Here is a 16,655-nt window from a genome sequence, read left to right on the forward strand (position 1 = left end):
GTACTTTAATGCATTCATGGTACCGTCCCAAATATGTGCACTACTTATGCCAGAGGCAGTAAATGCACCCCCATACCACTAGAGAGGCAGGTTTTTTAAATGAGCACTGATAGCAGACTGAATGGCCCCTTTCCTTTATGATAAAGAGAACATAGCATGTGGAGGGTCCAAAAATAATACATTTTAATTCCTCTGACCACAGAACAGTTGTTTAACTGTTACAAATTAACCAAATTTTGCCAAATGCTCCTCCACTTCTTCCTTTTTCGTACCATTAACTTTTATAGCCTTTTGTTCAAACTTGTTTAAGGTTGCTGCCATTAAATTCAAAAATATCTTGGGTTTTTTTTTTTCCTAAATGTCAATGCTATGCAATAGCCATTTGATACACTAAGTTGCATTGTGAATAAAATATTGATTTGTCAGATTTGCAAATTATTGCATTCCGTTTTTGTTTAGATTTTACACAACGTCCCACTTTTTTTTTTTTTTTGATTGATTGATAAAAAGCAGAGTGACTTGGGTGGTTAAAAACCAGTTGAAGTCATTTTTTTCAACATGTGTTTTTAAGCAACAGAAAATGTCAGAGGCTCAGTGAGCCAGAAAAGTGTTTAAATCCCACAATAACATAACCATGTTATCCATGTTTCTCTTACCACTCAACACCAACTGGACCCTCCCTACCCTGCACTGCTTATTCCCATTTACCATCATCCTCCTGAACAGCCCCTCCTCTTTATCCCTGCTGATTTTCCACCTCCTCTAAAACCCTCATCTAAAGAAAAGGGTCTGCAAAGACCACCTCCCTAAAGCTGGCACATAACCCTATGGCTTTTTCTTTTTGCTTTGTTTCTACATGGCCGCTATTGTCTGAGAAAAAAGAGAGTTAGGAGGGAGGGGACTGCAGAGAGGGAAAAAGAGAAGAGAGGGGGGAAATGTGGGGTCCACCCACATCAGGGTGTGGAAATTCCACAGCAGCTTCCTGCTTTTTCCTCTCAGCCTTTTTCCTTTCACCCGGTCGTCTCTGTCACACTTTCACTCAGCATCACGTGCCCGCGTACGTGCAATGAAAAGAGACGCAAACTGCATCAAAGGCAGGATTTACAGAAGTTGTGGTTTAAACTACAGCATCAAGTGGGAAAATCAAACCAGAACCAACGGCAGGAACGTGTTAAAGTTCACATTGTTTCGCGTACTTATGCTTGGATGATGTAGCAATTCACAGCATTTACCGATCAAACACGAAAACATCCTGTGGTGCTAGTTTTTAATGCACTGGGTGAACAGAAAACCATTTATCCTCACATTTTTACTGGTTGTTTGGGTTCAATTATAGTAAAAATGTCTGAATCAGTGTTTTCTTACTCCTAACTAATGATGTTGGTGACTAAACATAACCAGGACATTCTGTTGTTAACAGTTAGGTAGTTTATGGTTTTCTTCTTAACTTTAGAGGTGAAATTAGGCTGTTCCCTCTTGCCTTTAGAGCCATAATGAAGACAATTAATTAGCATATTTTGTGGCGAGTTGTAATAGGAATGTTGATTTAGCTGTCAAATAAAACTGTGGTTAGTTTACACAGAGTCCAAACTTTCCAAACTTTATTCAGATTTATATTTTCCAAATGGCATCAAAGTAAGCATGTCCAGCTACAGTTTTCCATATTTTGCTTTCTTGCCCAGTTTCTTCCCTCCTTTTGCAGACTGGAATTTGCATTCATAACACGATGAAAAGCTTTCACAGTAAATGTGCGGCACCTGTCCTCTGGGTGAGGAGGTTTTATCCCATTTATCTTTCTTTATTGGTTTGGAAACCATCTGAAATCCCCAGTGGGAAGCTGATGCATTAAACATGCTCAATGATTGCAGATAACGGTCCGTGTTTCACTCAACCCAAACCCAAGGACAAAATGCCACTTTAAGCCCTCATTGTTTTTATTTACCTGCAAAATTATATAGAATATGTTACCCATTAAAAAAAGATTTTATGTGAAAGATGTGTTGAATTAAAACAGCCCTACCAGGGTTTGTGTAGAGCCAAACAAAACATAATGAGTTTTGATTGTTTTCAACGTTTTTTTTTAGAGAAATAAACTTTTTTTGACCTTGACAATTACCCATTGTCCAGCTCTTTCCGTCAGCTGAGGCCAGCAGCCCGTTCAAGGAAAAGACAGTCGCACAACACCCTGAATACTGTCCTAAAGACGCCAGCATGACTCGACACGGCACAAAGACACAGAAGTTTACTGCCGTCAGAGATACCGCAGGGATATGTGCACCAGTGCTTATTTATAGATATTATATGGAAGAAGATTTGTCTAGTTCAACCTTAATGATCTAACGGAGAAGTAAAGCATCAAAGCAACACAGCAAGTGAAAATAAATGATCATTTAGAACAGCTAAAATTAAATAAATTTCAAAATAAAACAGCAAATATACAACAAAACTAAAATCGTATACAGCAACCAAAGGCCAGGCTTAATTTGAGCTGGATCTTGCCAGAACAGGATCCAGGAACGCTCTTTTTTTGACAGGGTGCGTTCCCGTAACTGTTTTCTTGGATCCGGTTAACTCTCAAGCTTACTAATAATAAAGTTATGAACAAATGTGACTGCCTTGAATGAATAAAACCTATATTGGACATGTAATCTGAAAATAATTACATAAACACTAATTTTAAACATAACAGCCACTTACGAGCTTCCTAATATCATAGCTTCACCGTCAAGTAAGCAAGTCTACTTCTACCTTTAAAAAATATATATATATCTGCCCCTAAAAGGGCGGAGCTTTAGAGCCTGCGAGCAGGGGTGCTTGAGAGAGGCGGAGCATGCTCTACGAGGAGTCAGGCTACTTCTTGTAGGTGTTCAATAATCTGTTAAAATACACCAAAATGCAGGAAATGGCATCTACTTTATTAAAAATTTACGGGGGAGGTCCCCGAGACGACCCCCCACCACCACCACCCCGCTATTTGCGTTCCGGCATTGTTTGGTTTACAAATTAAGCACTAACCAAACGGAGTCAAACACAGGAAGAAGGCCCAAATCAAATTAGAATAACTGAAAACTGATAAATTATGGAAATAGGAGATATTGAAGACAACCAAGGAGCATAGTTACTGAGAGGAGTCAGTAGGAGAGTGGAAATGGATAATAACAAGGAGGTCGTTTAATTACATGGAAAATGTTATTGGGGGTAAATAAAGTCAAACTTGGGCAACAAATACCAGTAAAACAAGAAGAAAAATGAAAACTAATAAAAAAAAATAAAAACCACCCAATATGATATTCCAGGTTAATCTGTAGAGCATTTAATAATAAAAAAAAAATTAAAATGGCTAAACATAATTCAAAACAAATACCTAAAAATTACATTTTTATTGATTTTTCGACTCCATTATCTGATAAAGTAAGACACAAGTAAGAGTCTGAGCGTTCACATTTTTATTTCACTGGAGCAAAACAAGAAGAAGATATTAATGGAAAGGAGAGTCAAGGTGAAACCTGCCATCTTCCCTGAGCTGCAGAGTGGGTGGGGGGCGGGGGGGGGGTCTTCATCACAGGCGGGACCACTCAGCTGCTGCTCAGGAAATTATGTTTCCCCACTGATTGTTTCTATATTTGACATTCCTGGGGATCATTTAGGCAAAGATCTGAGGAATGTTTGGTCAAAGTTATTGCACGGCAGCAACTCCTACAATTTGGTAGAGAGTTATTCACATCCCGCAAGATCTTGCAACAACGCATGAGATCACAAGTCATTCTAACTCTGTGTAATTATATTTATGTGTGGTTGATGTGAAGTGTAATGAGCAAAATAGCATTGCAGCATACAAAAACAGAGCAGAATGCCAGACTCCACACAAGAAAGCACTTGTTTTTTCCACACATTATTTACTTTAATACATTTAGAACTGGCTTGATCAGAATATGGTGCTGTGCCATGCTGGAGAACATGTTCTGAACTTGAGCTTCAGACCTAAAAAGTCAACATCAGTATGCTCCTTGTTGTTTAAATATACTCCTTTCCTATGTGTGCATGTAGAGGCTTTGCAGTTCACATTCAGACTGCGTGCTCGCATAAGTCGTCTGACGAACTGTGTGTCTGGGTGTCCGCGGCTGTGGGTTGATCTTTGGTAATGAACAATTTGCTCAGTGAGGTGTGACCGCAGGCATTGTGACGGCAAACTACTGATGCAGTGGGTGAGAGACAGACACAAACAGAAGGAGAGAGAGAGAGAGAGGGAGGGAGAGCAGAGCAAGTGGGAGGGAGACACTAGAACTCTATTCTACACAGCAAAGCCACAGACGCTCGCAAAATCCTCCCTCGCCTGCAGCACACAAACACACACACAGCTGGCTGTGAACTCTCCATCTTTTTGACAACATCTGCAGGTAAGCAGCTGACGTTTTCTCACCCATCATCCGTGTCCAACTCTGAGATTTTATATCAGCCGGTCTGTTAAAAGGGCTGCTTTGCTGTCTGTGTGCATGTTGTTGCAGACTGGTGAGCACACTGTAGCTGTAATTATGCTGCAGGTAACATCCTCCGTTTCACCAAAGAAAAAGGCTGGAGATTAGTGTTGCTTTTTATTATCAAGATATAAAGATGTGAGGACTCTCATTTTAGTGAAGAATTTAGAGAATAGGAAGCAAATCATATGTAGTGTGTAAGGTCATGTGAGGTCTATCCACATGACCACACACTTTATGTTGCTTGTATAATTATAGATCAGGGAATACACATGAGCGTGTTTTGATATTTACAAATATCATGGATAGGTAGTGTTCAATTGTCCGTTTTCATGTGAGAGAGCAGCACATTTCTGCAGCAGCAGAATCCAAAGGGTACTCAAATCTGTGGGATTAGAGCGACGTCTTTGGCTTCAGCTGTCACCATGGTGAAGGCAGTCTGTGGAACGTCTGCGCTCGAGAACATCCTTTTGAAAACGAGCAGGTCCACTGCATCCATCAGAGGCTAACATGAGCAGGACTTTGTGTTGCAGCAGGGTTTAAAAGAAACTAACGTTTCATAAGAAAAAAATGGGTGAAAATATGAGGTGGTGTAGATAAATGTCAAGTGTATGTCTTACTGCAAGATTAGAACAGTGAGGACTTAACCTTGTTGGTAAATAGAGTGACTCATTGTGGTGTGTGGTTGTAAAGCCGATGGCAGATAAATCACCTGTTGGAGTGCTTCCTTTTTGGAAACACAACAATGGCTTTAGCTATTCTTAGACATGAGAGCAGCTCTCATTATGGTCGATAATGTGCAGGGACTATTGACTGTGGCTGGTTGCCTAATCCAATCTGTGGATCTGCGACAACTCATGTTGATGATGGCACATGTGAGGTGGAAGATGACGATAAATGGAACTTAACTAACTCAAAAGTAAAAAAAGATGCTGTCATAAGAGACAGGTGGCAAATAAAGAGTATTTGTTAGACTTTCAGCTATAATTTTAATGGACTTCTCAAGAAAATAACAGTTTCTTCTTTAGCTCTCTAAAACTTGTTTGATTCAACTTTTCCAAATAACATTTGTCAACTGTAATTTCCTATTTATGCCAATATTGAAGGAGTTACTGAGGAGAAATGCAACTAATCAATTTCTAAATTATTGCTGAGTTTCTTTCCCCCATTGAGTTATGTTCTGTTAGATATACAGTAGTTCCTCGCTACTTCGTGGTTCGTTTTTCAGATTTGCTCTATCGCGGTTTTTCAAAATAAGATTGGACACGACACACAACTGGCTGATTGATGGATGAGCCGCACGATCGGCATGCAGTTTTTATTTAAAATACATTATTTTAAATTTAGCACCTGCTGCACGTTTGTGCAGCCCATACTGCAGGATAAGCTTCCTGCTGCAGCTGATCAGCTGTTCTCTGTGCAGAGTGGAGAAGTGGGCGGGGCCACGAGCCCTTGCAGGTGGCAAAGAGCAGAGGAGGCAGAGAGCTGAAATCATGACATTCTGTGCTCTTTTAGAGTATTTAGAGTTTAGAAACTTGTTTAGAATATTGCAAGAGTGTGGGAAGGGTTTAAAACACCTTTATATATATATATATATATATATATATATATATATATATATATATATATATATATATATATATATATACACACACACACACTAAAATAAACTACTACTTACTACTTGTACTACTATTCTTACTTCACAGTTTTTCACTTATCGCAGGTCTTCAGGGTACGGATCCTCTGCAATAAATGAAGGACTACTGTAATTCCAAATATGTCACCAAGAATCATCATGCCATATCCTCACGAACCACTTAGCTTGCACTGCATGCAACCAACGACTCTCCCTCCAGGTGCTGGGCTCACTAAGATGTGGTTTATTGTTGTTGTTGGTGGTGGTTTTGGATTGGGGGGGGGGGGGTGTTGGCCTGAATGAGCCTCAGGAACCATTCACCAGGGTTTCTCTTGGTTTCACGTGATCCTCCTCCATCATCAAGGAACACTCCCTCCCATTCAGAATGAGTCTCTCCCTCAAGCAGAGTTCAGGCGTTTGGGACTCTTGGCCATGAATCCAACGAGGACGGGGCAATGCTAAAGAAACCCCACAAAGCCCTGATGATGTGTCTTTGGACAAGAACATTTCTTGACCAGCGTTAGCAGCTGTTATAAGTGTTGCTTCCCAAACAGGGATAGGTACAAAATAAATGTTTGTACAAAATGTGCACACTATGAAAACACAATCCAGTAGTGATGATTTCACCCTACATGGAGCACAAAGACTCATTTTCATTTGTTATACTGGTATGGAAACTTGCATCTAATCAATGTTTAGGGCCATGTTTGCACAAAATACTACAATGTCTGCAATAAAGACAAGAGTCAAGCAGTTTAAATCCATCTGGAAGACATTTTGTTGTGTTGTTTTTTAACCTAGGCCAGACTACAAATCCTTTGACTGGCTGGACTGTTCTTTTCCAATCTTCCTTTCTGAAAACTGAAAAACCTGGGCACCTGCTGTCTACAGTAATTGGGCCCTTTTTTTTAAGCTAGGTTACGCAAAATCTATCCCTGCTGCCTTGCAACTGAAATGTAGCATTCGAATCAAGAAACTGGTGAAAGCCACTCTCTGACCCTTCAAATCAAAAACACACAAAACCACGTAGGGAACAACATGTGCACCCACATGCGCTCACACACATCCTCATGGAAGTAATGGTGAAAAAGTACAGCTTGTAAATATGCACACCCACTCAACAGAAGTAGGAAAAAGCAACTAGCACCCTGACTTGGAGCCATTTTCAGGAAGGTAAATTACTCCATTACCCTGGACTGTGCCACAAATACGGAGACCTCATGCGTACACCGGGTTTGTTAAAAAGTAATGACAGTGGCAGCAGTCGGTTCGTCTCAATTTCTGGCTCCCCGAGGTGCACAGCCTCTCAATTTCAGTCAATCAGCAGAGACAAACACCTTTAATTCACTGTGTTCCTATTTCACCTTCCTCCATTTTACCACAATCTCTGTTTTTCTTGCTTTCCAGAGCGCATTAACGTTATGATCACACTGAGGCTTGTAGAGGCAGAATCCTTAACGTCAGATCAACAGAACAAAATGAAATTTCCTCGGAGAAATAAGCTACAGCAAGGTGAAGGCAGATTAAGATCAAGATGGCTGATAGCGCTGAGAGAAGCCGGCAAGTCAAGGGGGTTCTTTTCACAAACACACACAAAGATTCAGGCGTACAAATGAACACGAGCATCAAGGCGTCCGCTGCAGAGTTTCTTGTCTGATAATGTCACAAGAGGACATCTTGTCTCCTCCACTGTTCTTGTCTTTTGCTCCATCGAGTGCGGTACGACGTCAAACTCCTGCGTTTGTCAGGAGCAGTGACTCAAAACACCAGAATAATAGTAGACGGGTGTTGTAAATTCACCACAGACACTTTTGCAATGCTTTTATTCCCTTTGTTCTGCTGCCTGTCAGCCCCTTCCTTCAGATCTGATGTGGTTAGAGATGGAAAGAGCATTAGATTAACTGGGGAACAGCACGGCCAACACGTAAATTATGTTTAACTGGAAACTGAGTTGTGACGCCTAATTTATTGCGTCTGTATCACAAAGCATTGCAACATCTTTGTTGTTGTTTCAGCTTTTATTTTTATAAAGTGCACCCACTTACTCAACCGTTTAAGCTACTTGGGGTTTAGTTCAATTGTGCAACAACTGATCTGTAGTTTATGATAGTGGAAAAATGGATTTTCTCTTGTACACTCAAGAAAACAGAGACATCCACTTCTGGAAGTTGCAAATGATTGAGTCGGGATTGCATGGCTTGTTTGTTGACCAAACTCTACAGTACTGGTTTTGTCTTTTAGCCAGAAAGAGTTAAAGTTGGATAGCCTCCATTGTTTCTGTTACTGCTCTCTCCATATTTACTACCAGTCTTTAAAGTGGGAAGAAGACAAGAGGACAACTCTTAAAGGTCACCAAGGCACACTCCAAATGTTAAACTGTCTACATTTTCTGGAAGGAGCTGCTACTCACACATACTAACACATGGGCTGCTTTCTATTATATACTTGTACCATATGGAGCATTTTTTATTCTAACTCTTACACCAATAAGAGCATCAGAGGAAGTGGGGGTTCAGTGTCTTGCCCAAGGACACTTTGGCACACTTCAGTGGCTCTGGATCAAGTCCTTGACCCTCATATTAAAAGGTGACCTCTTTACTATTGGGCTAAAGCTGCCTGAGAAAAGGATTGATTACAGACAAGACAAACTTGTTGGTTTTTGTGCGTAGAGATGCGACATTTAAGGAAGAATGCTCTTTATTGACAATTTATGTGTATGGATGTGAATCCCTGTTGTGTAGTTTGAAAAAAGGGACATACATTTTCCATATTTTTATTCATAAAGTCAGCGTTTGAGCTAAAAGGTTTTCAACAAACAAATTTAAAAGGATAGTCTAGTTTTTGAAGTGATGTTCCGTCATCACATCTGCTATGTCTGCGATGTCAGTCAGAGAACGAAGTTTGAAGAAAGAGGCAAAAGTCTTCATCTATGGTAGGCTAGTCAAACAAGGGCCAGTTTTTAATTGTTATTTAGGCTTATAAAACAACTCATTTAAAAAAAGACACCGATGTGAAAGAACTTGACATTTGATAATATTAAATTAACACTTTAGCATGACAGTTTTAGTTTGTCACTATTCTCTTAAATTAAATAGCATGTGTGCCAATACGTGGATGTATGCTGAGCATAGATTGTTTTATGATAATGGTGCTGAGAGGCTGGCGAATGTATCAATGATGGCTGTTAAGGTACTAACTATTGATGACAATTTGTCAGAACACTTTAAAAAACGACTACTGTATTTTTCGGACTATAAGGCGCACTTAAAATCCTTTAATTTTCTTAAAAATCAACAGTGAACCTTATAATCCGGTGCGCCTTATGTATCAACTCTGGTTGTGCTTACTGACCTCGAATCGATTTTATGTGGCACACGGTGCTCAAGAATATATCAAAATGTTTTAGTATTGCTTAATGCACCTTACAATCTGGTGCGATTTACAGTCCAAAAAATGGTAGATTATCTATTTACGTTTCACTTTTGGTTTTGACTCATTTTGAAACAAAAATCTGCCCCTCTGTATCTTGTAAAAACTTGTGCTTTACCAAAAAAAGCTTATTATTAGCTTTATGACCTTCATATCCTTAATATACTTTGTGGCGCTTCTTAAAAGTTGATTAATCTGTCAGAAATCATCCAGTATCACTGTTCCAAGTTTGTTTTTGTTACTTTTTTACATCAGGAAATGGGATCTGACTGCTGTCTGATAGCAACTTTAGCTTCAAAAAAGATGTCAATCCAATTTTAGTGTCTACACATACTTGGTTGCTGAGTAACTTTTCATTGTTACCAAAGATATAATCCAAAAATAGCCCAAACTTTAAAGAGTGATCATACGTCTTTGTAATCCTGGAATTAGATAAAAATTGATTCGCTATGAGCAAATTGGGAGCAGTATTTTATGTGAGCTTATTTGAACCACATGAAAGTGTTGCTGCAATGAAATGTGAGAATGTTAGTCAAAATAAATTATACATAATCCCTGCTGATAAATATTTTATGTTTCCAATCAACAAAAGAGCCACTCGGGAGGAATGATAACGGACTTCAAGGCTCGATTCTCTTGCATTTGAGCTCATTGCCATGTGAAACTGCTGATGAAATCTCTTGGAGAAACCAAGAAGAGTCCGTGCGTGGGTGTTCACACCTACAGAACCGTGCATGTGGGCAAGAAAAGCGCACTCCGTGCTAACATGCAGAGTCAGGTCCCAATTCATCTAGCCATATCTCTGCATGCATGAACTGTATGCAGGTTGGTCAGTGCAGGCTCGAACAAACAGGTTCCTATAAATAAAGCCCTCACTTCCTTGGAAACCGATTTTCATGCTGCTCAATCAAAGTGCTAAAACTGGGGAGTGTGTGGGAAGTGCTGTGTTTAACCCCCTGTTAGTCAGACTTAAAATGAAAGTGACTTCCCATCCAGGCTGGCTTCATCCCTCCAGGCTTTAACACAGAGGGAGATAGAGAGTCAAACCCCTACCTCTCCGATTAGTTGGATTCTGTGGCCCATTGGTTTAGTTTAAGAGCTTGTCAAAGGAAACAGTAACGACAGAATAAAGATTAAAGGCCTAGCAATTTTTGAAAGATGCACATCACCTGCTGACTTTTGTGCCAAAGTTTTAAATTATTATCCTTAAATTGAGTTACAGCCATTCTGTACAAACAAGTGGTGGTGTGCACACTATTGTGTGATTTTGTGAAATTTGAAAAGATGCATTAGCACTCAGAGCATCTGCTGAGGATAACTTAGCTACTACCACATTAAATGTTTTGCTTAATATCTGCAAAACTAACTGGGTTATAGACATGTTTGTGTTACGTAAAGTCGATTAGCTGTAGCCAACATTTTTAATTGGGTTGACTTCCAATCGTAATCAGTTGAAGACGTGTACTCAATCATTACCGAACCTTTAAATGAAAAGAATGAAGTGCTCAAAAGGCATGATGCCTAGCTGCTACCACACCAAACTTTAGCTTTATATTTCTATATTTGGTCCCATATATTTAGGCTTGCTAAAGTTACTTAGCTGTGGTGGCCATCTTGAACTGAGTTTATTCTAAACATTAAAGCGTTGTAGATGAAAACACGGCGTTTGCTTTTTGAGTTTTGGTAAAAATCTGCCCGATGGTTCAAAAGTGATATTTTGCTAACAGGTAGATGCAGTTGACTAATAGTTAACAACAAAGTTTGGAACACAGATCTTGTGCAAAAAGTTAGTTTGCAATGACTCTCAGTTATTAAAACACCTAGATTTAACTACACCGAGTTAAATCTAGTTTATGCATTGCAAACAGCAAAGAATAGAAGCTGATAATGAAGAGGAAACATTAAGAGTTAGACTAAGTACAAGACAGAGAGATGCTGGCGAGAGCTTCAATCTGACAGCAGCTTTCTGTGAATATTCATGTTTTTCTCCACTCCCACACCAATATTTTTCTCTCTCTCCTTTAAAGAACAAATAAATCAGAGACTTAAAGAGACTAAATACAAAGCTGGGAGTCATTTAGAGGGGAGTTAGGAACAAGAAAGCGCACAGGTTGTTGTTCTTGCAGGGGAAATTCCTCTGGTGCTCCGGTCTTTTCACTGAGGCAACAGGCTGCTGACTTTGAACCATTTGATGCTTTATGAAAGAATAGGAGGCCCCTCTATTATTAGGATGGAAACCCAGACTTCCATTATTTACTGACCTCCCCCAAACCCAACTTTCAGACGTTATTTCTTGAACACTGCTGGTTGGGGATATTGCATAAGGGTGGAAGTGCTTTCATTGTTTAATGACGTGGTATGTATGACATGCACATTTTTGTATTAAAGTGGTTGGTGACATTCTAAAGGTGGATTCATACTTCCACACGGTGAACAGCTTGCTCTTTCAGATGCCTTTGTCTCACAGTGTTTATAGTCAAGGAGAAGACATGGGGGATGAATTATGATGATTCCTCCCTCTGACCTCCCACAACACCCCCACTGTAGCACACGACAGGTGCATATATAAGCAGGAAGATAAGGGGCTTTATTTTCACTCAACGACGTATCAGACATAGGAAGAGAGACTCGTGCTGTTGGATGAGGAGTAGGAAGACGGGGAGGAGGAAGATCTGGTACTTCTCCTGATAATGCGCTGTTCTGCATAAACAGGCATGCCCACAAAGCTCTGACCAAATCACACAAAGCGTACCGCATAGCCTGCGAGACACAAGTTCTGAATCCAGGCAATGCACAAGTCAGGGTGTTGGCGAGTGGTAAGAGACAGAAGCTAGGCGCTTTCCGTCAAGCAACAACATCAGCGAGACGCGAGAATGAGAGTATAAATAAGAAATTGCACAAGTTCTTGCAATATCACAGGTGACATAACAGGTTTTAGTCTATAATAACAAAGTTATTATAGATGAAGACCCTTTCAATTTTACTGATAAGGTGCTTTTAGTTTAAAACTGCTGTGAAAATAATGCTGGGCCTCTAAATGTGACATCTGGTCACTTTAGCTTGTGTGTAGCCTGCTTATTTCAGAAGTTTCTTTGAAGAGTGTCATAGTTTCACTTGATTTGCTGTAAGCAGGTCACTTTCTGAGAACCCAGTGCTCTGTGCCTTCCAAAAGAGTTTTATAAAAGGGCTAATGAAGAGATGTTAATCTCTCAAGAAAATCCAAACGCAGCTGTCCACCATGAGTAGAAGAAAAGTGTGTCACCGAGTGTCCTGTGTGTTCTTGTCTTCTAGGCCATTCTGCAGGGAAGCCAGCCGTATCCGCCTCAGGGAACAGTAGAACAGAGAACAACATGTGACAATCCGTGCTCCACTGTCGGCAGTATGCTTCGCCTCCACTGGATATTAGCTCTCTGCTTCTGGTACTTTCTATTACTTCACAGGTGGGCTCTGGCAGATGAAGAGGCCGGCTGGGGGCCGACAACAGCAAACAAGAATCCACCTGAGAAGAAGCCTAGCAATAATTGGTGGACCCCGTCCTTGCCAAAGTTTCCATCCCTCCCCTCGCTTTCATTCCGCATCCCTTTCTATGGAAGTTCAGATGACAAAGATGAAGCAGCTGCCTCAATCACAGCTTCCAAAGGGCTGACAGAAGTAGCTAATCACTTGCAAGACAATACAGGATCAGGAGAAGGGATTGATTCGGAAGAATCTCAGTCGCCCACCGCATTGACTCAGGGGCTCCTCACGAGCGTGACAGAGATAAGAACTGAAGCGCTTCCCACTGGGACACCAGATACCCCACACAGCAGCATAGTTCAGAGTGACAATGATGCTTTTGTTTCTCCCACAATCAGCTTTATCAGAAATACTCTGTTCGCCAACAGTCTCACCAGCAGCAACGCTCTGGAACAAAATACAGCAGATGCCCACCCACCACGGGAAACCACAACAGTAACAAAACCCAGCATGGGTGTGACTACACAACACCTCACAGATGAACAAAGTGTTTATCGAAACGCAGAAGATTTATCAGTGAGGGTTTACTCAACAATACCACCAGAAACTACAGTACCCACTGCTTTGACGTGGGCTTCAGCCCAAACAACAACACTAAACCCAGGACAGGTGGCACCGACCAGCACGCATGTTCTGAAGCCTGTTACTCAGCCTACATTTATTAGAGGACAAAGAAATTCAACTGGTAATGTAGAGGATAAGTCACTAGTGGGCACGATGTCAGAAATCCCACACACTCAAAGCCATGCTGGTCAGGGCTTTTCTGGAACCACGACTCTGAATCCTGAAAACCAGTCAGAGGTGTGGTCCTCTACCCTCAGGATCGATCATGAACAGATTCAAGAATTCATAGCAAGCACAACTCAGAGCCAAAGGTCCAACTCCCCAACTGCAGGAGGTAAGCAACAATATTCAAATCAATAGAGACTGTATTGACCCAATGGATGTGATCAATCATGTGTTCAATAAATGGCTGTCAAAAGGTAGGAGGCTGTTCAACTTTGATCAATGCCATTTCTGCCATGGAAAAGGTGGTTAAAGGCCTAAGATTTGCATTAAAAAAAACTACACCCTGTTAAAAGTAACATTTCAAGTCTGGAATCAGCCTTTCAATAATTGCAGAGTTCAAGTATAGAAAGAGATTTTGCGTCTTGGAAAGAGCAAATTAAGCAGCAATTAAAGGATTTTAAGATGACATGGTGTCGTTTGGTGACATGTAAACGCTTCAGAATGTGTGACTAACTACAAAGCAACTCTCAGAAAAAGAAGCATAGCAACAGACACGTCCTTAATGAATTTCCAATGAGCACATCAAGAACAAAGCTTCTGAATTCAATGGGCGATGGGTTGATTTAAAAGACCCTTCATATGCCAGATGGTTGTTTATTTATATCATCAGCTCTATACCCTCACTTTCTATTTCATAATGTCTTACGTGCAGTAATTTGTCCCAGCCTATTTAAAACTCTATCCGTCCCTTTAACCATCTATGATGAGATTCTCAACAGCAAATCTGCTTCTACCCATAAGGCATTGAGCATGGAAGGAAAGACTAATGAGCACTTGCATGAAAAGGGGAATGCTAAGGAAGAAAAACAGCTACCAGTATTTCAGGAGTGCCTGATTTGACATTGAGGCAGTTCCACCTTGCCCATGCCCATCCCCCATAACTAGCCTGCCTGGTGACTGTAATGAGTTTGCATGAGGAGTCCATATCCTCCAAGTACAGACACATTCATCATGTAGGGTGAAAGGTCAAACAAGAAAATCACGAGTAGATTATTCTCCACCAGGGAGGGTTTGGTATGCATCTGATGAAATCATGACAGATGAGCTTACACTGTCTGTTGTGGCCACCCCACAAAATGTCCAAAGACTTGAACACCGATTTATAAACAGTAACATTTAAAGGGAATTTTAAGTAATAACCTCAAAGCAAGAAGGCTCGTTTCCATTTACCGTCTTTTGCCTGAGGATTTCCTCTCACAGTCCAAAAACATTCTTGTTTGTTTAATTGGGAGATTTGAGTTGGATATTAGAAAGAGTGTAAACTTGAACGGTTGTCTGTTTTTGTGTGATAGTTAAACTATCCAGGGTGAGACCTATCCTAGAGTTATGCTTAGAAAATCTCCAAAGGCAGACCCCCAGGAGGCCTTCTCATTTGATGCCCGAACCACCTTAGTGACTCCCTTTGATGCAGAGGAGCTGCAGCTCTCTGAGGTTCTCACCTCATGTCCAAGACTGAACAGTCATAATATAAATGAAGCTAATTTCAGCCACTCATCTCCGGCGTCGTCGCTCTTTCAGTCATGAGCTTGACCATAGGTGAAGGTTGGAATGTAGATGTACCAGTATACTGAAAGATTTGCAGGCTTAGCTCCTCTTTCACCACAACAGACTGGAGCAACACTCTAATGACTATGGGTCAGACTATAAAAGTGCACCTGGCACCTCATACTCAGCAGTCACCCACAAAATGTCTCAGGGAACATGGACATACGCCTTCTCCAGATCCTCAAAACACATGCAGACTGGGAAGTCAAACACCCATAACCACCTTAGCTACTTCACAAGAACAAAAATTTGTCTCAGGTGTTCCACAGCAAAATGTAATCTAACGTAAAACTGTGAAAATGTATATTTTAAAATTTAGTTGTTTGGGACGTTTTCTTCCAGGTTTTAGTTATTTGTAAGCAAAAGTAAGAGAGACATCTCAAAACTATTTGAGTGCTTGACTGTGAGTCACAGCTTTTCTGTTTACAAGATAAAATATTCGGATAGTGATTTTAGTGTCCTTCGTCTGCGGAGCTGCAATGCAGCCAATCCAGATTTTGATCTCTTGTTCTCTGCTGAACCTGGTGGATGTACCGTCTGTGCTGGTTGTTGTGTCTGCTCTTGTTTTCAGCTGCGCACCTTGTGTTGGCAAACAGAGGAAAACAGGGAGTTTCAGCTGGAAAGGGGGTGGGTTCATGTATCAGTATTCTGAGCGCACACTCAGCAAAACCACTGAGTCCCCGTGGGACCGTCTGCTCGCCACTCGCTGTTTGGGATGGTGAACAGGCTTCTTGACATTTAAACTCCTCCACCCCCCCTTCTGTTTGAAATCTTTTTTCCAGCTTCTTAGAAGAATCAAAAAGGTTAAACACGGGTGAGAAACCTGTCTGATCATGAATTAAAACAAGAATAAATCAAGTGTTTTGGATTTCCCTGCTCTCAAACTGAATTAAAATCTTGTTCCTCTTCGCAAAAAGAAATCAGGTGGAGAATAATTGGAATATATGAGCATACCGCTTTGTTACAGTAAAATATACTCATATTAGCTGCAGGGTCGCACAAGTTAAATCACCTCCTACCACAGATGGAGAACTTTTCATCACAAAAGCCGAGCAGCTTTTCATGGATCAGAAGAGCATTTGCCCCTGAGGAAGCTACCAGGAACAAAAAAAGCAATGGTTTGAATCTGTGTCAGATAATCTATTCAAGGGCCAACATGAACAAGAAAAGGCAAGAAGCAAGCAAAAATAATATGTATATATATATAGTGAGTGTATATATATATATATATATATATATATATATATATATATATATATATA

General features: G+C 40.6%; 1 protein-coding gene across 1 annotated transcript in view; it reads left to right on the forward strand.

Moving 5' to 3' along the window:
- Positions 1-4,299: 4,299 nt before the first annotated feature.
- The window catches only part of prrt4b (proline rich transmembrane protein 4b), a 24,934-nt gene continuing 12,578 nt past the window's right edge, over positions 4,300-16,655 (forward strand). The window contains exons 1-2 of the mRNA XM_037695859.1: positions 4,300-4,397; positions 12,835-13,957. Of these exons, the coding sequence (XP_037551787.1) occupies positions 12,925-13,957 (1,033 nt within the window). The 5' untranslated portion in view covers positions 4,300-4,397; positions 12,835-12,924. The remainder of the gene's footprint in view (positions 4,398-12,834; positions 13,958-16,655) is intronic.

Source organism: Nematolebias whitei, chromosome 22 (assembly GCF_014905685.2).
Source record: "Nematolebias whitei isolate Nwh7 chromosome 22, NemWhi1, whole genome shotgun sequence".
Lineage (NCBI taxonomy): Eukaryota > Metazoa > Chordata > Actinopteri > Cyprinodontiformes > Rivulidae > Nematolebias > Nematolebias whitei.